The sequence below is a fragment of the Rhea pennata genome, chromosome 9 (assembly GCF_028389875.1).
Source record: "Rhea pennata isolate bPtePen1 chromosome 9, bPtePen1.pri, whole genome shotgun sequence".
Classification (NCBI taxonomy): domain Eukaryota; kingdom Metazoa; phylum Chordata; class Aves; order Rheiformes; family Rheidae; genus Rhea; species Rhea pennata.
Genome location: NC_084671.1, coordinates 18,751,503 through 18,775,630, shown reverse-complemented (window position 1 = coordinate 18,775,630; position 24,128 = coordinate 18,751,503). Strand labels below are relative to the sequence as shown.

Genomic DNA, 24,128 nt, shown 5'->3' with positions numbered 1-24,128 from the left:
AAAGAGTGCTTTGTCCCCCGGCCGCATCCCGAGGTAACTCTGGAACTGGCCACTGTGTTTTCCTTCCTGACTTTCATCGAACCAAAGGACTATCTTCAAAGGCGAGCAGTGGGGAACCGTAAGGATGTTTGGGAAAACGTCGTGTGTTGGTAACCGCTGACCTGGACGAGCTCTGCGGTCAGCAGCAAGGCCGTGAGGACATTTACTAAATCCCGGTGCGTCACTGCTTCCCCCTACTGCTGAGACATTCCCGCATAACGCTTGCCTCAAATGTTTTGTCCTCTAACTCTGTTATCTTTTAATGATTCCCTGCTGGTTACCTCTTTTCAAATACACTAATTTTTCCCTCTGTCTCTGATGAAACCGTATTTTCCTGCTTATTTATCTATCTTGAGTTTTGAGTTTCCCTTTAAAATATTCAACTGATCAGTTTTTGTTCAAGTATTTCTTTACTATATTTTTCAGTAATTTATTTTTTTTTCCAGCCATTTAGTAGCTATTTGCCTTTCCAGGGGCTTCCCCGCGTTTGTCAGGCTGCCCCTTCCGCACTCGGGCTTTTCACCGCTGTTCGGCCCAGCCTAGCTCAGGCCCTTGAAGATCCGGCTCTCCTGCCGCTCTAGCCGAGGCCTTCGGGCCGCCGGGCCGGTGCTCGTGTCCGCGGCGGCAGCGAGCTCAGAGGCGGCGCAGGCGCGCCCAGAGTCCGCCGCGGCGCCGCCGCCAGCCCTCGCCGAGGGCGGGAAGCGCGCGGGGGGCGTCGGGCGCATGCGCAGGGCGGGTGTTTGCGGGTTGCTATGGGAGCGGGCCGAGGCTGGCGGCCGGCGCGGGACGATGCGGCTGAGGCGGCTGCTGCTGCGCTATTACCCGCCGGGTGCGGAGCGGAGCGGAGCGGGGCAGGGGGGACCGGACCGGACCGGACCGGACCGGACCGGACCGGACCGGACCGGCGTGGTGTCGCGTCGCGTGGCGTCGCGGGCCGGGCCTCGCCGGGCTGCTGCTGCTGCGGGCAGCGGCCTCGGGTGCCCCTGCCTCCGTAGCCCTTGTGGTGTTCTCGCCGCTATCTGATGATTTGAGTTAATTCGCTCTGTATTCTCCTGTTACCTGCTGCTAATTAAAACGCGGTTCTAGCCCCACAGGTGAATTTATTAGAACGGCGCAGCGTTCCCAGTTTGGGTGTGCTGTTTTCAGAGCAAACCGCCCTGGTACGAGCTACCAGTTCTACAAACGCAGCTAGTTACTGAAAACTCAGTAACTTTTCTGCCCTTTTTCTGTTTTGTAAATCCCCTCCAGTAGTGAGGGCTTTTCTTTATGCCTTCCCTCCGCTGTATGTAGCGGGTTGGAGCGGGAGTAAGTGGATCGTGAACCTGCTGTTGCAATGAAATCTTGAATTCAACAGCAGATTTTTTTCAGCACTGTTTTGTGTATTGCCTCCCATCTGGGTGGAGTTCACTGCAGGATCCGACATGGAAATAACGGTTTTATTGTTGCAAAAATTAGTTTAAAATAATCAAAACACAAGTCATGGAAATGAATAGTTTGCACCAAAAATACATATGCATTATTAAAAGACCAGTTTGGTTAAAAAGTTGGCTTATGACCTGTTTTTCTTTGTTTTGTGATTTTTCTGAGTAGCCACATGCTTGTCAAAGGTATACTGCTAAGCTGCCTTCATGCTTTGTCATTAACTCATTCAGGAGCCTGCCTGCATTTTCTGAAATGAAGCAAGACAGAGATGGCAAATAATCTCAAAATGCCTGATGTAATAGCAGACCTTTCTACCAAATTAAGTATTTTTCATACAAACCTGGAAAATGCACAATGATAGGAAAATTCATCCAAAATATCATTTCCCATGGGAAACCAAGGAGCAGCAAAGCTCTTCAATGAATATTTCAAAACAGAAAGTAATGTGGTTAAGCATTTTAATATTTCAGCTCAAAGTACATCTTAAACAGGTACCAAAGTATACCTAGAAATGTGTTATGATTTTCTGTGCGTTACTACATATAGGCCTTTGCAAGCAGAGAAATCAAATATAACAGTTTTTGTAAAATGTATTTTCCAAGTTGCTTAGAACACCAAACTACATGAAGTACCTTCAGGACAGCTTCCTTGAAAATAGAGCTGGTGAAATCACACAAAAAGTTGTTGGAAAAAAAAATGTTTATTTCTAGAACTGAAAATGAATCATAAATATAGCATTTAGAATACTAGTGTTTAATATCCTATAAACAAGTAGGAGTTTTGATCACCGCTAATTTATGGCAAAAATTATCAGTCTAGTTCTAATTGGAAGTGGGGCTTCTAATTGAATTGGAAGCAGGGCTGCTGAAGTCAGTGGTGTAATCAATACAAATGGAAGTGTTGAAACCTACAGTATGTATCACAAAGTCCCTAACATCTATTTAAGACTTGTTTGTCATTTTTTTTTTTAAGGAATTATCCTGGAATATGTACAAGATAGTGAACTGAAGACCAAATCTATAGATCTACTTGATCTTAGCCCTGAGTAAGTATGATTGCATTTCAGATAACAGCACTATGTGCTGTTTTATAGCATGAACATATACAATTCTCTTGGACTGTTTTAAATGTAATTGAGGTCAGTTATGTCTTTTCTACTAAAACAAACTCGTAAAAAGAAAAAAAGCATACATTCTGCTTGTATTTTAAATACTGAATTTGCATTAACTGATTGTTACTGTCATGGTTTCTGCCACTGTTCAGAGGTGGAATCTCTTTTTGCTTGAGAAGTTATGATCATCAAGATGCCTGTGCAAAGCCAGCAGAAATACTGAGTTTTATAGTGCCAAACCTGTAATATTATAATTAGTGATAGTTCTTAGGTACTGTAATAATATTTTTGTTCCAAATGTTTTCAAAAACTGGGTCTGATTCAGCTCCCAGTTATACTACTTTAAATGGTCGTATTGAAATCACTGAAAACAACAACTAGGCATAAGTTCAGATCACTCCTGTTGATTAATTAATTCTCTTATCTCTAAGATAAGATAGTGTAAGATATGTAAGTAAAGGTTAATAATTCCCTCTCATTTATCTGTGTGGAGAAACTAAGTATCTGCTTTTGGTGAAAGTAATGAAAGTTTTGTTTCTTTTGTTAGGAATCTAATTGTAGTTGAGTTTTTTGGAAGAACAAGTAAGAGTGCATCATATGATTTTCTAAATTCCTACAGATTATGATGGAAGCTGTAGGGCCTTGATGTGTACAAAAATCAGGCCCTGGTTACCTGACTGAGGAATAAAATGCACAAAGACAAGTTTAGAATTAAGTTTGATATCTTTGGTTATGACAGAAGGCTGAAATCGCTTCATGAGGAAGCAAGTGAAACTTGCTGTGTGGAAGACAATGATCAGTAGCATCTAGCTCTGGCTTTCAGACAGTTGGAAGGCACCAATCTGAAATTCATTCTTTGTGAAGAATAGGACAATTTTGTTATAACGATTAATTGAAGGAAAGCTGACTTGGCAGGTTACTATACTGACATAGGTTTAATAGTACTACGTGTAACTTGCTTGAGAGCTAATTGAACCTACTGACGTTTTGTGCAGTCTGTGAGAGAATACAGTTTTGTCTCTAGTGGATATTTTCACAGAACTTTTTGTGTGGCATCATAGATGGATTGTCAGGGTGATCAGATTTTATGTACCTCTTTTGGCTAAGGTCTGCTAGGCACCAAAAAAAGGAAAGAAAAGAAGGGAAAAAAAGGAAAGCTGAGAGCTCTCATACAGTTTTGGTCATAGTAGTCAGCAAACATCTCTACACAAGTGGATCTGTTTGGAAGAGCTTCAAAAAGGGCTAAAATGCCACCACTAAGTAAAGTTACCAAAACCTATGGAACTTAGGAAGATATGAAGTATTATGATTGCCTTGTTATTGACAATCATATGGAAGAGTCCTTGCATGTGGACAAAACATAGTGTAGCCTGCATATACAAACTGAAAAATCCATATTAAAAAATTACATGTTTTTGTCTGCCTGAAACTGTCCAGCTCACTACTCTGGATAAAACCGAATGAGTCACTCTGTCTGTGCAAGGATAGAAGCTGTCTTATGTTAGTTAATAGGAGTATAAGCTCTGTGAGAATACCAGCTTAGGAGAATGTGATTTCATTTTAGAGGACTGATATAGAAGGTACCTTTTAGGCTGTGATGATTTACATGATAATAAAATGTTAGCCTTTCGCAGTAGGACCGGAGATAAATCTTTGTTAGTGTTCTACCTGATGGGTATTGTCAGTCCTCCGAGTTTCTCGTGAATGGCCAGAAATGAGCAATTTATCTGATGATATGGAAAGCAGATATGATTCTACCAACTGAATGTGAACAATGAGGAAGTGAAGCCCACTGGGGGCTGCATAAACACCAGTGGACTGTGTATTGCATTTTAGAAGCTATTGCTATAGCTAAGAGTTATAGAAACATAGCATAATTTGTGAAGCCATGTACAGAGGTTATTTTAATACTTTCATATATATTTTATCATGTTGTTACTTCATGTGCTTTTGGAGAATTTATGATTTTTTTTTCATAACTAGCACAGATGTCATGGCTTTAGTAGAAGAAATTCAGAAAGGAGAACCTCTCATCACAGCTTCATGCAAGGAACAGGTCATACATTTAGTACGAAGACTGCAAGAGAAGCTTGGAGAACAAGAGGATCACAAGTTCTATCTTTTTAAGGTCAGAGGAATCTTAAAAACAATTTTGGGGATTTAGGGGTGTTTCAGTTGTAGTATGGTGAGTACATTTCTACTGATGTATGTTGTAACTGAACACGTAATTTGGACTCTGTGACCATTTTTTTGGTTGTTTTCAATCACCTTTGCATTGTTTAGAAAGACTGACTCTGGCCTGGCTGTGCCTGCTAGGAATTCCCCCACAAAGGCCGGAGGTGTAACTATTGCTAAACCCTGTTTACAAAGGCTGACGTACAAGGGTGTGTTTTGGATGGAGAAAAGTAATTATCTTATTTATCAAATTACTTTGTGGACTAGCAACACCCAGAGTTATGTTTAAATGAAAACTGCGAATAGAACTCGAAATAGCTGATGGAAAAGGCCCTGAACATTTTTCTACATATTTTTTTTCTATTTTTCATTTTGTGTAAATTATGCTTATTTTAGATATTCTGCTACATATGGCAATACCAGTTGTTATTACTTTCTGCCAGCCAAGGGGTATGATAGATAAATTCAGAGATTTTCAAGGATTGGAGCCATATAGGCCATCTGTGGTGGATTCTGTCAGTAAGGATAGAGTAATAAATGGTATTTAAAAACAAAAAGATTATTAGCAGTCTTTCTTACTGTTTGGCTTGCAAAACTGATGAAAAAGTAACAATAGGAATGTACCCAATAGTGTGGATCTTATAAATGCTAATTTATGCAGTAGTTCGTTATCTGGAGATAATTTAAGATTAATAAAATACCAGCCCTTGCAAACATCATCTTTGTAATAAGCACAAGGCTAGTAGTGACACTTAAGGAATTTTCATCTTTTATTTTACTGTTTTATTTTACATCCACCTTTCTTTCCTTTGAGTAAGAGAAAGTGTAGTTGCTGTGTTGATACTGTCTTGCACTAAGTAAAGTTGTTACCTTGTAAGTTGTAAAGGTTTGAATACTGATCTTCAGCTTGCACACAAGCTTTTATATGTTTATTTTAAGTAAGAAAGCTTTTTAAGAGTAATGAGTAGACGTGACCTTTCAGGACTTCCAAGTCCAGTCTTCAGCCTATGGGAAGAGAATAGATTTAGCTATCTTTAATTGTGGAAAGAAAAGTAAAACTTGTGTTTACCTTCAGAAATTGCATTTTACAGTCTGAAATAATTAAGTGTTGTATCTTTATTGTGTCAGCAGATGGCAATATGTAACTGTTTAAAATTGTTGATTGCTATGTTGTTGAGTGTTACATTGAATTTAGAGGGAAGAGGGAGAAGTCTTGTGTTTTTAGTATTTTTTGTTTCTGTTGGTTCATTTGATTAAAAACGTAAGTTAAAATGTTACAAGAAATAATTTGGATTCTTTTGACCAATAGGACACAACTGGCTGAATAATATAAAAGATTTGTGTGTTTAAAATTAGAAACAAAGCTATGTATAATAAAGAATCTTAAAGAGATTTTATTGTGTTTTATGATATACTCTTTGTTATACCAATGCCTTGATTTTCATAGTCTTTTAAAATTGTTCATCACAGGCACTGACAAATCATCAAATATATGTCTGAATTTCAGTATAAATAATGTATTTGTTCTTTGATGTGTAAAGTGCATTGTTTGATTTTCCTTATTTGAAAATATTAGAAGCAGACACATCTGATCAGTGTTGGCTTACTTCCTTCACTCAAAAGTAGTTAAAAATGTGTGGAAAAGAACTTGTTTGATGTTTCAGTTCCATTTAATGTGTGTAAATGGTGCATAAGTATTAGAAGCTGCTGATATACTAGTAGGATATGGCGAGACTGTAGTGAAAGGAGAAAACATTTTTCTGAACAATGTTCTGTATGTTTGCATTGTTTGGAAATGAATATTTTTTCCTGCTGCACAAGAGCATAATCTAAAAACTGTATGTAGGCAGTGATATAAACCTACCTTTAATGTAATTTCGAGTAACTGTGGTGAGACTGTTGTTAGACTTGCAGCAGAGAAGCAAGCTGTTGTAACAGGTTCTCAGGTTTTAAGCTATTACAAATCAATAGTATGCTGTACTGATCTGCAGATTTTATCATAGGGAGTGGTATAGCAGATTTTGCAGAATTGAGGTACATTTTTTTGATATCACCGATTATTGTACCACTTGGTTCAAGCAGCTCTTGCTGACTTAGAGCCCTGTAGATGAAGCAGCTGCAGCACTGAGCCTTGAAAGAACAGTGCTACTTCTGCTGGGGGAAAAAAAAAAAAAAAGTGATCTGAAATTGAACATAAACCCTTCTCATTTTCCTCCCTTTTTGTTCATACTTGTTAAATGTATTTCTTTTTCAGAGTTGCCTGTATAGAGCCTGAAGAATGTCATGGATCAAATTTCCATAAATTTCCATAATTAACCATGCTCATGTGCATACATTTGTATACTTTGGGTATTTGAAAAAAGCAAAATATTTTTGTCATCTCCACATCTTCATGGCCCATTTCCACTGCTGTACCTGAAAGGACAACTTGTCTTGCTTTCTGTAGAGAATAGAAATTGCTCTTCTCTAACTTAAAAAGCCTTTTTCTCTCTGTCGCTCCTCCTCTATCTCTTTCTCAATCCTTCACCTGACCCTTGTTGTTTCTCTTCCATTTTGATTAGTGCCTACTCTTTTGAGATCTCTGAGCTCACTTTATTTTCCTTTCTGAATCTACATGTGGTAGCTGAGAAAGATGTAGGAAAGCAAGAGATACGAACAAAAAATTTAAGATCTGGTAGAATGTCAGTAAACGGCCTCACTCATAAATCATGTTTTCTTCATTCTCAGTGCTACAGAGGAGGCCTAATGGACCACTGCTGTGTTTTTAACACCCCTTTATTTCATTGTCAGCAGTTGCCATGATTTCCTAGATTATGATTTTATTATATTTCAGAAGCCAGCTTGTGAGAGATGAAAGTTTTCAAACACAAACCATGTTATACAATCACCAGGTTACTCAAATACAAACCAAATTATACTATATCATTTTTAAAATATCATGACAGTCGGACTTTCATTGGACAGTATTTGAAGCTATTTTTACCTACGTTTAATAAAATTTAAAATAATTTACTAGAAGTATGAACTGATGTACATGATGAATATATACTGTCTCACTGAGGATCATGGAACCAGTGTTAGAAAAATAGTGGCCTTCATAACCTAGATAGTACAGACAGAAATTAAATTTGACATCTCCTCTTTCAGTTTTGTCCTGAGAAGTATCTTTCTTTTAGTACTGTATGCCTTTTCTGTTATGATCCCAGAGGATGGACCTGCACTTTCATTTTGCTCTTCCCATTTTTAGAACAATATCCTGTAGTAGCCAAAAGCATCCGATAACATAAAGAGCTCAAAATACTCAATTCACCTGCATCCTTGAGTTACTGCATAAGGTTTAATATCAGTTAGTATTTTTTTCATCAGTGAACGTATAAGGCACGGTCCCCTCACCCTTTTGTTTTGCCTTTTCAGCTCTGGTATAGGCTTACTTTGCTGGAGGAAAAGGAAACATGGAGGAAAGACTATATGATTTTCTCAGAGATAACTTGATGAGGCATATTTTTTTTGGTTAGTGGCTATTATATTACAGCTGTAATTACTAAGTTGACTGGAGGAGGAGAAAATACTAAGCTATTTAATATGCTGAGTAATTTGATTTTTTTGAAAAAAATTGCATCAAATCTCCTTTTCTTCTTCCCCTCCCCCCTTGTATTTCAGGTACTTAGGGCACATATATTACCACTGACTAATGTAGCATTTAACAAATCTGGTTCACGGTAAGTTGTTTTAAAACTCAAAATATATGATTACTAATGGCAGCTTTGTATTTGTAAATTAAATTGTAAGTGAATTTCAGTGTTCTTATTTTCCTGAAAAAAAAGTCAGCCATGCTGCTTCTAGGCACCTTTAGACTGGTGATTAGATTTTGGGTCTCTCTGCAAGATCAAATAGGGAATGCAAAAAAATGATGGGTGAGATTCAGTTCATATTATTTTTTCTTCCAAGATTGTTGATAATTAATGCACTTAACAAAGAAGCACCTTTATGTCAAGCAAAAGAATGTCATTTAAAGCAAATGAGTCTGACATAAATTCATTTGGGACTTTAATTGTAATGGAATTCTCCATTAACTTATTTCACTCTGGGCCTAGGCCTAATAATCTTTTCTTTTGTGTCTCAAAAGGAGCAGCTTGATTTTTTTCACTGAAATACATTAAAGATTAGAAACAAATTATTTTTTATGATTAATATTGAAAAGGAAAGAAAAAGAAAAGGAATGCCCATGGTCATTATTCAGTGTTTTGGAAAGAAAGAAAAGATTTAAGAGCCAAAACAATGCTGACTGAAATCTGTGGAAATAATTAATTTGGCTATGCTCCAGAGCCATTAAAATATTTTTAGTATTCAGAAATTAATTTCTCTTTATTTTAGCTTTATCACTGGAAGCTATGACAGAACCTGCAAAGTATGGGATACTGTATCAGGAGAAGAGTTACGTACACTGGAAGGACATAGAAATGTTGTCTATGCAATAGCTTTCAACAATCCCTATGGGTAAATATATTTTCTCTGAGATGCATCATAATTGCTAATCATGCTGACCTGCAAATTCAGGATTGTTACTAGAACTTTAACATAAAATAGATTATCTTATCTCAAACTGAAACTGTTCAAATTCTCAACTAGGAAAGTTAAGCTGTAGCTAATAAGCATAGAAAGACACTGTATATTATTTGTATAAGAGATATATTCAAACATGTTTTCTTCTTTAATTTGTAAACTGATATTAGAAATTCACAGCTTAGATTTCATTAGATATTCAGTGTCTTGAAAAAATATATATGACTCAGTATAAATAACATATTGAAACACAGATTTATTTCTGATAATATCTATATAATCAGGTTGTATTCTGAATGTTAATTATTCTTTACTGCCTCCATGTAATTTTATATAATGCAAGAGAAATACTTATGACTGCTTGTATTTCTTCAGTTATGGAGAAATGCTTCAGTAATGGAGAAATAACATTTCTATCATAACAAAGGTGGATTTCTCTGTTTGGTGTTACACATTCATTATTACTTAGGACGTGATTTAGAAATGTCAAAGCTGTTGAGCAGTTTTCATAAAATCCACAGGGTGCCGCTGTGTGGATGTCAAATATGCATTTGTACATCTTTTGTTTTCTGCAATAACTGAGGGTCAGAGCTGCCATCTGTTAAATAAGGGAATTACGTGTAAGGTACTGAAGTCTGATTGTCATCCACTTCATGGGGAAACTTTTGTGTCAGAATAATCATTTTACTTCTTTGCAAAATAAAATAGAAATTAATTTGTATTTTTACATTGAATTGCATTACTTTTTTCACAGTCAGATGTCTTATTTACCAGTTAAGCAGTGCACAGTTAGCAGCAGGAAATAAATGTTAAAGACTTGTTCTTAGGCTATTTTGAGCATCACTGGTTCCTCCTAAATGGAAAGACTAGAAGCTACTGTGTCTTCTACTCTGGTATTATTCTTTACTTTAGAAGAACAATTTGTGAAATTGTTCTACTTAGTCCAGAGGAACTATGTACAACAAAAATTTGTGCTGAGATCAATAACTACATTGTGACATAAAAGCATAAAAGTGGAGAAGCAATATATAGCAGATAACTGCTATTAGTATGAGAGAAAAAACCTGGTAAGACTCTTGAGGTACTTTTAAGTTGGAAGTCCAGTAAAAAAGAACGTTTTTCTGATAATCTCTAGATTTCTGTACAATGTCCTTCACTGCATTTTCTGGGTCCCTAACTTCAGTTTGGTCTTGCTCTGATTGCATTTAGTTACAACACTCCCATTGACTTCAGTGGGAGGAGAGTTGGACCTTTGAAGTTTGGGTAAGCTGTTTATAATACCAGTTTATAACTGTGTATAAAACAAACAAACCTTGAATTTAGGGGAGGTCTGTCTGATGAAATGATGTTATTTCTGAGTATATTTGGAAGCACAGCAGATAACCTCACCCCTGATGTAAGTTAGTCAACAGTTACAAACACCTCAGCGCTAATAGATAGGCATAGGGGTTGTCTTAGAAACTAATAATTATATCTGCAATTTTTTTACTGTAATACAACTTTCGTTTGTGAAAGCCTGCTCCAGGATCTTTTAATGTGGCAAAATGCACCTAAACACATGCAAAAGCAGAAATCACTTCATGAGCTTTTTGCAAGGAACTCTTGATCTGTTGACTTGTGGCTTTGTCGAGCTCATGCAGAGGGTATGTGACCACGGACAGAAGTGATGGATATTGTCCTTCGCTCTATGCAGATGAGCACAAGGAGAAAAGTTCCCCGCTCCTCCTTACAAATCTGCACAGGAGCAGCCACTACCGATTGAATAAGTTTATTGCTAAACTAAGAGCTTGCACCAGAGAGAGTTTGAAGAAATATCCTGCTGTTATGCTTTGAAGTTAGTGTGTTGTTTCTGGTGATTTCTACTGTCTTTGAAATCAGAGTTTCTCTTTTCTAAATAAAAAAGACAGTGTTTTTCCATTTAGTGACAAGATTGCCACAGGATCTTTTGATAAAACCTGCAAACTGTGGAGTACAGAAACAGGAAAATGTTATCATACTTTCAGAGGACATACTGCAGAAATAGTGAGTACTGATGGACATTCCTTATTCCTTTACATTCCAGACAAGTCTTACGTAACTGTGGGCTTCAAGTGTCTGTGAGCTGACGTTGGAAGGGGCTACTATTCTGTATCTATTCTCACATTCAGACATTGTGTGTGAACATGTATGAAAAAACATTCTGACAGTTCTTAAGAAATAGAACAAAACATTGTACACAGCTTGAGAGGTTATTTTTAGTCTTAGCTTGTTACAGTTTCTCTTATTTGTCAGATGTTAACACATTTTTGAAAACAGCAGGACAATCTGAATTTTCAATTTACTGCACATATTATTGCTTTATTTGTTTGCATTGTACCCATTTTTTTCTAATATTTTACATTGCCTCTCATATTGCAGAACTGAATACACAAGATCATTGCTGTCTTTTACATTAACATTTGTACTAATAATACAGGTCCAATGGGAGTCATAGAAAAAAATCATTTTAAGTATGTTAACTGAGATAATAGGGGATACAGAAATGCCAAATATAGATGACAACAAAACAGTTTAAGCTTAGAAATGCTCAGTTTCCTTTTCAATGCATTCCGAGGTCTGATAGCAAAAGTAACTATATTGATTGACAGTATTTCATATTAAAAGAGTAGGGCAAATCCACTGAAACACTGTTTCAGTGCAGAATATATTTCTGCATAGAAGTAGCTATAGAATCATTACTTAGTAAAGCATTTCTGGAAACTGTTTCTATAAAAAACTCTATATTTGATTTGTAGATTGCAAGGCCTGTAACTAGTGTAAGAAAATGCTGGTTTACCTTGGTAGAAGGTAGGGTTGGTTTCAGTAGGTTTTTGTTCTACAGGTATTTTGAAACAGTTATCTCTTAAGATGAAAAACACATTTGTTTACTGAGACAGACTGTGGTGATTTTGCTTCTACAAATCAGGTAGCTAAACATTTAAAGGCCCTTTCAATTTCCCTGGACTTCCATAGAGGTGGGATTAGACCTAACATGTTATGAGTTGTGCTAACAAATCACTAGAATAGTGTATTCAGGTGAAAATTGTGTATTTCTCTGTATGAGAAACACTTCTAAAAAAAAGACTGTTATTGCACGTGTTGCATTGCTGGCAAGGGCATGTCCATGTCTATTCAATATTAAAAAAGAAAAGGGCATCGTAATGACAATGCACCAGTGACCTCAAGTACTATTTTCCTTTTTATGTGGCACCTCCTGTTCTTTATTAGCAGGACAATCATGTTGAATAATACAAAGAACAGGGAGCTGAGTACATCATTTTTTTAATGTGAAAAATAAATTAAGGAAATTGATAAGGTTTCATTCCCGCTTTTTCATTATAAAGTAAATATGGAATGGTGGGGACACATCCAACCTTTGGCAAATGGCCTAGATAACAACAGCTGTTAAAATAAGAGTCTTGAGTGTACACAGCATGTGTGTATCAAATACACGCATTTGATTTGTCCCAAACTGATCATGATAAAGAGCAAGTCATCCATCAGCCCCCAAGTGATGGTGCTAGAGAGGAGGATAGCTGTCAGCTAGATTGAACAGTAACTGGAGATTTCAAAGAGGTGTTTGAAACAAAAAAGTAGAAAAGCCTCAAAAGAAGCTGAAGGAGGCAAGGCAATTTGTAACAAGGGGGAGGAGACACTTGCCTGGAAACAGCAGTAGTCAAAACCTGCTTTGGCACTGCCAGAAGAGGCCCTGCAGGCATCACTGTCTCTGCCTAGACCAGGGAGTGTGGCCTCCCTGTTGGCCCTCTGCATCCTGCAAGAGGGTTGTCAGTATAGGGTGCGACGAATAGAGCCCCCCTCAAAGGTGTATGTGTGCGAATTTGGCTGCCTTCCCTCCAGGATGTAGATCAGCAGGTTGTAAGAGTGGCACAGTTCCCACAAAGCCAGAGTGCACACGTCTCCTCCAGGAGGTGTGTGCTCCGAGAAGGGGAGGTGAGCTCTAACCCAGGAGAGAGGGGGATGTGTGCTCATGTGACAATGTGAATGAGTGTGATTAAAACTTCCTGGCCTTAGAGAAAGGTATTCAGAAATTCATTGGTGTTTATTAACATTAAATAAGTATCTCGTGTTGTTGTTTGTGTGTTACATTTCTGGTCCTGATCTTGAATGTATAGTTCTCTGATTGCAAATTAATCATTGTTGTTAATTAATTAATTGCTTTAATTGATTTTGGTTTAAACTTTGGGAGCTAAATAACTTTTCCCTGTGATGCAAAATGAAAAAAACCTAAAAGCTGAATTTTGATCCAGGCTCAGAAGATAATGTTCACAAAAAGGCTCACAAAAAATGTTCCAGTAAGTCTTGTTTTTAACTTGTAGTCATTGTAAAGCAGCCAATTAGTCCAATCGTCTGAGTAGTCGTCCAACCTATGTGATAAGGATTTGTTGCTTTCCTAGTGGACTGTCAGAACCACCTTGCAATTTTCTGTAGGTCGTAAACTATTAAGTGGGACTGTTGTCATAGTCAGAATTCTTAATGCTGACCCATTGTTTCCAGAATATTTATATAAATCATCTTCTTTCCCATTTTTTTCTCCAATATTTCTTTGCTACAGGTATGTCTATCCTTTAATCTTCAAAGCACCTTAGTGGCAACTGGAAGCATGGATACTACAGCCAAGCTATGGGATATAGAGAAAGGAGAAGAAGCAGTCACTTTAAGCGTATGTTTTCCTTCTTTATGTTTTTTAATGTGTTTCTTGCTTTTTTAGTTTTCTGACTGAGATAAATATGTATACTTCTTAATTTGTGTTTCAATACTCAAGAAAATTTCTGTTACTAGGTGTATCATACAGTGACTACAATTACAAAACAGATTAAGCAAACTTGAAAGGAATAAGGAATCTATGGTGTTTTATAATAAGTACTATTCATCAAAAGACAGATTTTCTCATTTCAGTAACATTGCTGTTATAAGTCAGAATGCCTTCCATTACCCACTAAAACAGATTGCTGTACTGTAACTTATTGCTTCCTCTATATTAACACAAAACAACTTTGAGAACATAATGTCAGAAGCTACATCTTTATGAGTTTTCTTCCTAAAACAGTAAGCAGAGGAAAGTTATCCGATATCTCTAGACTATAATTTCTCTTTGCTTTATATGGCATGCCGGGATTCCATGGATTCAGTGTTTTGGCCAGAGCTGTTAAGTTTCCATACATCTCTCTCACAAAATTCTAAATAATGAGCAGTGCGTTAGCTTTTTTCTTTGGTGTATGTGACCTATAGAGTGGGGGAGAGGCAGTTCCTCCTCCTTGACTTTCTCTCCCTCAGAGCCCTAAACAGAGGAAAGAACAGTGGAAGAGGTGGACCTTCAGCTTCCAAGTATGCTCACAGTCATTTCTCCAAGCGTCTGCAGCAAGGCCACTGACAACCTATACTGTAGTTTACTGTGAATAAGTCACCTGATTTCAGTATGTGTTGGTGAACAAATGTGATTCTGTTTAAAGTAGATATGAAAAAGACCAGTCACATGTCTGATTCATTATCTGTCACTGCAGAATTGCTCGTATATTTTGTTGGTTAGTGCTGAAGTGATGTGCCTGATTTTTGCAGTTGTTGGGATATTGATTATTCCACAGCCCAGTTGATCTTTCTATCAAAATTGAGATATACTGGACAAGGCAATAACTAATACGTTAAAGCATTATAGAAGGATTGTGCAACAATACAAATAAAATTTCTTTAATTTCTTTAACGCTACTGAAAAAGCTACCTATTGAACTAAGTCTGGAAAAAGTCTTATTTACATTCTCATACTCCTTTTTTAAAATCCTCTTAGGGGCACTCTGCAGAAATTATTGCGTTGTCTTTTAACACCACAGGAGACAGGATTATCACTGGCTCCTTTGATCATACAGTTGCAGTGTGGGACGTTGGCACTGGCAGGTACTAAAGTTTTAATAAATGTCATTTTGTGTTTCATGTTTTAGTGACAAATGAAAGGGACAAAGTTGATCTAGGAATTACAGACCTTGCACTTTTGCCTCTTTTTGGGTAGGCATTCCTTCATCTTTCCTTTTGTTACTTCTGCTCCATTTCATCTTCTGAAAAGGAATCCTGCTAACTAAATGATTTTCTGTAGAAAATGTTTAAATTTTTATTCTAAAATTCCATTTTATTATGAACACTAAGGAGGCAGATGGAACGGAGAGATCCTGTCTTTGTTACTAGGGAATTCTCCAAACAGGAAGATATTTTATCAGAATGGAAACTCATGGTTTGGAAAGTGTCCAGATTTTTTAGATGAAACAAACTGTTTAAGTAAAAGGGTATGTTATGTCATAGGAAATTAGTCTGGTCACTTTGTCTTTAAAAAACGTAAAGTTTCTTTTCCTTCTCACATGACTTTATGTCAGTATACATTTATAAAGAGAAGAAAATTTGGTCCCTCTGACTTCAAAGAACAAAATGTCTTGATTATGATGCCAAAAAATAATAATGTAGTAGCTAAATACTAGCTGGTTGAATTATCCTGACAAATCCTCTTGCTTTTTCAACTGGAAACAGTATAAATGCAGTAATAAAATGGTTGCTCTGATTACTGACGAAGTAATTTATGAAGATACAGATTCTATTAAATTTTCAGAGAAGATGTCTTTCTTTGTGAGAGCAAGGGTAATATTTTTGTAATTAATATATGAAGGGAAAGTGTATGCATAATGGTATCTTGGAATAATGAACATAATGTGTATCGCTTCAAAACCAGAGTAATTGTGTGATTAAAAAAGATAATGTACACATAGTTTATCATCTAGGGCTTGATCCTGTAGGCTTTGAGCATATACAACTTAAGCAGTTTAATGTTTGGCACGGCTAAGGTGACACTCGCTCAGAGGATCGGGCCTTTGGATTCAGCATTGTTACTCAGCCTGCTGTTCTTGCAAATATGTTTGTTGGAAAAGAGTTTCTTCTTTCATCATCTCGTCTGAACCTGCAGTGCAGTCAGTCTTAGGAATTTCATATTGCATTCTTTCTTTCTAAGAAATGACTGTGGACTTCACATCAGGATCAAATAGCAGGAAGTGGAATATGAAAGATGAAATTCGAAATTCGAAAGATGAAAATGTTTAAACACTAGTAGCTCTGGTAGTTAGCTAGTGGGCAATATAATTGTGCCAGAGTCAGCATGCAGTCTTTTAGGGGGCAGAGAGTCATGTACACATTTAGTAAGAGAGAAAGGTTGTAGTTAATAAAGACTTTTCTAAATCTTGATTCAGGGAAATTTGCAAAAATCTTGGATGTGGGGTTGTGTGTGCCCTTTTTTTGCACCTTATGAAGTATATGAGAAACATCACTATGTAAATATAAGTGTGATGCTTCAAGATCCATTCAATTTTGCTGATTGGCTTTGATGAGTGCCTATATTCCTCAGTATTTTTATGATAGCTATCCAGATTTGTCATGAGGCAACTGAATTAGAGACAGGAAATTTTAATCTTGGAAGGTTCAAGATTTGCTTTGAAAATGTGTAAAATAAAAAGAAAAGGAGGGGGAGGAGAAAGGGGGGAGAATATATGAAAGTGTATTTCATCAATAATTTTGGTAATGACAAACATAGTCAGCTATGGTTAATTTGAAGGTGTTTTCAGAACTTCATTTGACAAATTTAACAGTCAGTAACTGGGGTCAGTGGGGACACCAGAACATTGAGAGAAAGTTTCTTCTTATTTACAGTTATGGTGCAAATACTAGAGCATCTATGTATTAAATTTCACTATTCATGAATGTTTATACCAGTAATACTTGTGGAAATTGGAAGACTGAAGAAGTATTATCATAACTGAACCTTAATATTTTCTTAATTTAAATAGACAGGTTTTACGGTATTTCACAGCCCTATTATACAGTCTTTTCCTAATTGCATATCTCTTAATTCACAGTTTCCTGGAGACAAGTTGCATATGTTGCTATTCAGTCAGCTTACTGATTGGAGTTTTAGCAGGTTGAAGATTGGACTGCCTTTTCAAAATTTGGAAATCAAAATGTTTGTTGTGATTAGGTATTAGGTATTACAGTAACAGCAGTCTTGAAGCCAAATAAAATATTCACAAAATTAAGTTGTTTTCTACTGTTACTGTTTTCTGTTTGTTGATTTTTGTTTTTACTGTAAAAAGGTCTATACAGTTACAACAGACTTAATTTAGCTCCCCTGTATCTTATGCAACTAATAAAAACATTTAAGTTACTTAAACTCATTTAGTTGTTTTTCTAGTCATTACTTTATCCATTACTTAAAACTGTTTTCTATTAATGATATGGTAATATTAGAATTATAATAATAAATTACTAATCCTTTAATATGTCTACCAATTAATCTCTTTAAGAGTTCATTGCTATGTAGGCCATTAATTCATAGTAAGCGCTAATGGCTAATTGTACCTCTCTATTTAGCTAAAGCTGATTGAAGAATTTAATGGAACTAGCATTGTCCATCCTTGTGCCGCAAGAAGTTTAGCATTAATGAGGATTAGAAGTCATATTTCAGTTTTGCCTTCATTTGTCAGTTACTTGAGTGCATGCTCAAATTAAGTACCTGATTAAGTCTCAGTTGATCTACAGTGGATTTTATAAAAAGATTTAGATTAAACACTTTGGTGGTACAGAATTTGAAAGATACACTGCTGGCAATTCGTTGAAATAGGATACAGGGAGATTAATGTGGAAAAACTTGCTCTTTGTACTTTGGATGTAGATGAATAAAAGAAATCTGCTTCTGGCATTACCAAGTCGTAACACTTCACTGGGAATACATTCATTAGAATACTTCTTAAAGAGAAGAGAGTTCCATTTTACTCCTTATTTCTTCTCTGTATCAAAGAGAAAAAATGGAGGTAATGTAGTATTAGAGTCTCAATAAGCTTTATCATCCCCTTAAGTGCTTTAATGGCTAAAACAGTGATAATTAGACCTCTTAACCATACCATCTTACAACCATACCATCTTACTTATAAATACGAGCCTGTATCAAAATACACACTAAAAATGTCGATTTTTTTTGTGTGTGTATGTGTGTGTAGGAAGTTACATACTTTAATAGGTCACCGGGGAGAGATCAGCAGTGCACAGTTCAACTGGGACTGCTCTCTCATTGTTACTGGATCAATGGACAAAACGTGCATGGTAAGGAATTGGAACATGGACTCCTGTACAAGATCTGTCTTTCTGCAACAAGTAATTTATTGTCAGATTTTATGTACAATATGGTGAACCCCTGTAATTTTTGTTACAGATTCAGAAAAACATTGTAGCTCTGTAAACTAGCTGAGTGGTTTGTAAGGCTTCCCAGTACAGTGAAACTAGAAGGCATATTTCGGAATGCCATTACAACTAATTTATTGCTTTAGTATCAGAGAGAAGGATTATTTTACAGTTCATGTCCTGGAATCTAACTCAGGGGTAATTGCTTATTACTTCTTGTGGCACAACCATCAAAGGTGACTTTTGGCAGGTCAGTAAGAGATAGGTTTTCAGCAAGAATATCTGATTTTGAGTGTTAAATTGCAAAAGGTGTACATTTCAATAATAAGGGCTTGTCTACCCTCCTCCGCACTGAAACAGAACTCAGGTGGAGGTGCTCAGAAGTTCTGCAAATTTACTCTGCTAGTATTTACAGTAGAACACTTATATTTATGACATCCTTTATTTTGCCCTCTGCCAAGCAGATAAAGCTATAATATTTCCAAATCCAACTCTTCACAGTTTATTGTAGAAAAAGTTGTTACCGTGAGGGTGGAGTTTTGCTTATTAGAATCAGAGGAGGAATGGGAGAATCCAGTGTCTGACATAATTCTGAGATCCAAGCCCACCCTGTCATATGTAAAAGCTGAATAACTTGAAAGACATTCCACAAGATAAATTAATAGAGTCTCATCTGAATAAATATCTTTGTGTGTGGTATCACAGAACTAAAATAAACAGGAATTCTTAACAGCTATATTTAGGGAAAAAAAGGAACCAGGAAAGCAAAACCTTCTAGATTTTTAGTTTTGACTAAGATGTGCACAACAGGGGGTAAACTGAGCTAATTTGATTGGCTTTACTTGCTAGATTCCACACATTGTGTATTATTACCCTTGACAAAAGTATTGTTGCTTGATTAAGTAGCTACTGCTTTTCCTTCTTTCTAAGTAGCATAAGCAGATCGCAGTATTTGAGATAGATACTAGTTCTTTTCCTGGATTTAATTTTTCTGCCTAATAGCATTTTTACTGCATTTTTAGAATTCTTTTCAGCTCAATTTCTACTGAAGCTTTCTCATCAGCTACTTTATATGAAAATGTATCTTTTGTAATTGAAAGCCTTGTTTTAAACTAGTGTATACAATTCATTAAAGAATTTACAATTAAAAACAAAATCTAGGATCTTTTTATATGAGCTTATTTATTTCAGTGAAGCCCAGCTAAATAACGGTATGTATTTTAAAGTCTCATTTAATCAATACTCCAAAATACAAAATATATTGGACTACATTAAACTCTAAGCAGTGACTCTTTATTAATTTATATCCAGGTTTCACATTAATACATCTAGTTACACATCCGAAAGGCCCTCTCTGCGTAATGTTACTGATCTGCTAGACACCTATCAAGAAAAATAGTCAAAATAAGCAGAAGAATTATCTTTATTTACCTATAGTAGTTTCAATGGGTTATTTATTTATTTATTTGCATCTACAGCTGTGGAATGCTATGACTGGGACACATGTAGCAACTTTAACAGGTCACAGTGATGAAATATTGGATGCCTGTTTTGATTATGCTGGCCAGCGTATTGCAACTGCCTCTGCTGATGGTAAGTGAAGTGATTTGGATTGAGACCACTATAAGGATTGCAATGGTAGTGTAAAGAACATTTGGCCTTTTCTTTTGGTTTTGCTCTAAGTGCAGCTTGATCAAAGCAGAGTTTCATGACTTGAAACTACAGATCAAGCTATGTTTGTTCCGTTGCAGGAAGTTCAACATTAAACTTAAAAAGTTTTCCCCAGTGAAAATGTTCATATTTTTCACACACTAATCAAATCAAAACATCTTTCTATTTTAACCTCAAGCTTGTAGGGAAGTAATTCCCTTGTGGCTGGAACTATGTTTAAAAAATATAGGGAAGTAGCTTTTGAGTGAAGTTTGGTTTAGGCAGCTCAAATTCAGGCTTAAATGAAAAAGGTGGTTTGAAGTTTGGTAGTGGATTTGCTATTAGGTCTTCCTAATACACAGCAAGAAAATGCACAGTAAAGAGCTAGTGGTATGCAGCAAATTTTGTATGCTTATTATTGTTTATGAATCACAATAAATAGCTTTCTATATTCACCTGCACTGTGCCTTATTATAGCACATCATGATGATACCATGTTTTTTTTTACATACTTAGTGTATACATTCTGCACTTCAAGGAGCAGCATACCAGACTAGATCAGGGGGGGCACTACTTGATCTGATTTACTGTAGTTTCTAAGTTAAGACAATACAACGTAAAACGCTTTTAGAAATGCAATGACTAGCTTATTAAATATAATTAATACCTTATTAAATACCAACAAATATCTGAAAGGTCATGAAAGCTTTTTGAATATAATGTAAAAAACTTTCTGAAATTACAGTAAAGTAGTCCTTGTTTAAAGTGGACATTTTACAAGTTTCACTGCAGAAGCCATTATGAAGTTAACCTTTTCAAACCATATTACAGATGCTTTTTGATATCTTTTTTCCTTGAGGAAAACTAGTAAGATTGCCATCTATTTCTGTTGAAATCAAACCTGAGGATGAGGCCCTTCCAGCCTTATTAAAATGTTCTTATTAAAATACATGCTTCAGCAGAATAATCACAAATGGATTTTTACCTACTACAACAGGATCAGGAAGAGTTTATCATGCAGAAACAAAAATGTGCATTGCAAAGATAGAAGGCCATGGAGGTGAAATTTCAAAGGTGAGTTGTATGATTTGCACTCTTTCTTATTAACTTCTATGTGACATCCAATCCACCAGTTGTTCCATAAATGGGAAGAAGGTTAAAGAATAAGTTAAGTTTTTTAGTCTCTTAATGATATCTTAAGGCTATTGTTTTTTGAGACTTTTACCATCACCCTCTTACTGTGCTTTTACTAGATCTATTCCTCTTTAGTCTTTTTCATTTCTCTGCATGCCTGATTATGGAAAGGAACAGAAAGACCATATTTCTGTGGCAAAATACATGGTGGGTTTATTCGTACAGGGGAATTGAAAGCCTAAAGCCCGTTTCAAAAATCACTTGGTTATGAGAAGCATACTTACATGCTTCACTGAATTACCCGTCCAGCTCAGTTTTCAATACCAAAGTTCAGTTCCAAAGGCATTCTGCTTTTTAATTTTTAGTTGTTATTAATAAGTAATTAAAGTATTAATTAATTTGTTTTAAAAAAACCTTTGTTATTTAATCCTTGCAACTTTTCCTCATTCTTTCAAATACAGTTTTTATTAGCTCTGAGGCTAGTGTGCTAAGTCTGTGCTACTTTGATGCTTTTTGTAAGTGAAATACTACTATTTTGAAATTAGAATAATTCTTCATAAACAAACCTCACACTCTTTCCTTGTGTTGATTATAATTGCTCTAATGAGAGAATATTAAGTTCAGAAGGGTTAGTCTTTCCTCAATATATTCTGTGCAATACTTCACACTCACTGTGTGCTGAGGAATGCAGTCAATATTTACTGAAATGTAGAAGGATCACAGACAATATCCATCAGGGTCCTTAGTGATGGCATGGATTTCTTTGTTGGAAGTGAGAATTTGCTATCTGGGAGCATTCTGAAAAGTCAGTCTATTTTTGCAGATGTTCTGGATGGTTGATTACTTGGGAGGGTTGTTGCTTGGAAATTTGATTTCTGGGGAGTGGGCATTTTGTTACCATTGTATTACCATTGTAGAGCAAATGTAATTTGGTGAGATAATATTCTGAAGTCCTGGTTCTATAAAGAGGTCAATGTAGATGGACCTTTTTGTATGCATACAAAGTTTCCAGCCACAAAAGTTTACTGCGGTAACTCTAGTGGTATACTCTACTTAATTTTAGCTGAAAAACCAAATGCAAGAGTTGCTGACTTCTGGTTTCATGTTCTAATCACTAGATACACTTCCTTTTCTAGGCATACTGACATGCTAAATAATATCACGCCTCTATCTTTTTTTAAAGATATGTTTCAACCCTAAAGGCAACCGTATACTAACAGCCAGCTCTGATAAAACTGCTCGACTCTGGGATGCTGCTACTGGACAGTGCATTCAGATATTAGAGGGTCACAATGATGAAATATTCTCCTGTGCTTTCAATTACAAGGGCAATATAATCATTACAGGTAACTAATGTTCTCTGAAGTAGACTTTTTCTTCATTTTTTAGAATCTTACATTTTAAATCATGTTATTCAAAAATTTATAGAGCTGAACGATGTCCTGGGACTACATCTCAAATGCAGGTAGCAGTGTCTCAAAATATAGTCAAGAAAAGCTGGAAACTCACTTTGGAACTGAGACTTAAGTGAATACTGCCACGATCAAATTTGGGTGGAAGCACAGGCATACCCTGCCACCAGTCCTGTGGTCATGTACAAGCTGCAGACCAGTTATTAAGACATGTTCTCACACTGCGTTGCAGTAAGGGAGCTCTGGATGTATAAAATGCAAAGTTTCTTTAATGAGAGCAGACCTTTTGTGTATTTGGCCCTGTGCTCTGTTCAGGTTTCATTCACTTCAGACAAACGAAGTCCTGGGCATGCAAAAACACATGAACAGAGTATCTGTGATCGCTTACTTGGATCGTTTGGCAGAACCACCAAAATCCAAGGGGCAGGATGACCTCAGTTAAAAATATCTCTGTGAGTCCTGCTGTTTCTTGTGAAACATGACAACATGTACAGGAAAGGTTTGTTTCTCTGGATCTACTGCATTCTAGATAGCTATTTATTTAAGTTTTAACAAAAATGGGTAAATCATACAATACAGCCAAAGTATTCCCTCACACTGTATATTTATTACTAGGGAGCAAGGATAACACCTGTAGAATATGGCGTTGACTGAAGACAAGGAATGATCCAGTTTGGTACGTGCCTTGACCAACATCATGAATTTCATAGTCAATAAATATTAGTTTTTCAGATCTGTTTTCTTTTACCCTCTTGGTTGGGTTTCAGCTCTGCTGAAGTAGACAAGTTATCTAGATTTTGATAGGTTTGAGTTCACCAACATCTGCTAGACATAGAATTGTGGAATCATGGAATAGTTGAGGTTGGAAGGGACTTGTGGAGATCGTCAACTCCAAAACTATTACTCAAAGCCGAGTCAGCTAAAGCAAGCTGGCCAGGGCTGTGTCCCACTGGGTTTTGATTATCTCCAAAGATGGAGACTCCACAACCTCTCTGGGCAACCAACCTGTTTGAGTGTTCAATCACCATTACAGGAAAAAAAGTTTTTTCTTACATTAAATGGAATTTCCTGTGTTTCAGTTTGTGCCCATTGCCTCTTTTTCTGTCACTGAATACCACTGAAAAGTCTGGCTCCATCTTCTCAGTTACCTAATTGTGAATGAATACAGTAGGGTGGCCCCACTTGTTTGTGTGTAATGCTTTTAATAAAAAAAAAGCATTCTCAAGTGTGAAAGGGGTGTTGTTATGCATCTGCTTTGAGTACTTTTGTATTTTTTTTTGTCACATAATAAAGGATTGTGTTAAATTGCCAGTTAAGTTACTTGTAATGCAATGTCCCACTTGATCTTTTGGAGGAAAAAAACATAAGCAATCATTTGTGAA

At 36.3% G+C, this 24,128-nt stretch overlaps 1 protein-coding gene across 1 annotated transcript; it reads left to right on the top strand.

The window, feature by feature from the left end:
• Positions 1 to 789: 789 nt before the first annotated feature.
• Positions 790 to 23,396, top strand: DAW1 (dynein assembly factor with WD repeats 1). Its single transcript, XM_062582886.1, has 13 exons — positions 790 to 868; positions 2,434 to 2,506; positions 4,556 to 4,700; positions 8,408 to 8,466; positions 9,122 to 9,244; positions 11,233 to 11,332; positions 13,902 to 14,009; positions 15,132 to 15,238; positions 18,370 to 18,472; positions 20,029 to 20,143; positions 21,198 to 21,274; positions 22,518 to 22,680; positions 23,362 to 23,396. The coding sequence occupies exons 1-13, from the start codon at positions 829 to 831 to the stop codon at positions 23,394 to 23,396; spliced, it is 1,248 nt and encodes a 415-aa protein (XP_062438870.1). The 5' UTR covers positions 790 to 828.
• The last annotated feature ends 732 nt before the right edge of the window (positions 23,397 to 24,128 follow it).

What these genes read in the sequence shown, in the direction of transcription:
- DAW1 (XM_062582886.1), top strand. Translation starts at nt 829, where the DNA reads ATGCGGCTGAGGCGGCTGCTGCTGCGCTATTACCCGCCGG. An exon ending in GCTTTCAACAATCCCTATGG is followed by an intron (nt 9,245 to 11,232) that starts GTAAATATATTT and finishes TTTTCCATTTAG; the next exon opens with TGACAAGATTGCCACAGGAT. An exon ending in AAGAAGCAGTCACTTTAAGC is followed by an intron (nt 14,010 to 15,131) that starts GTATGTTTTCCT and finishes AAATCCTCTTAG; the next exon opens with GGGCACTCTGCAGAAATTAT.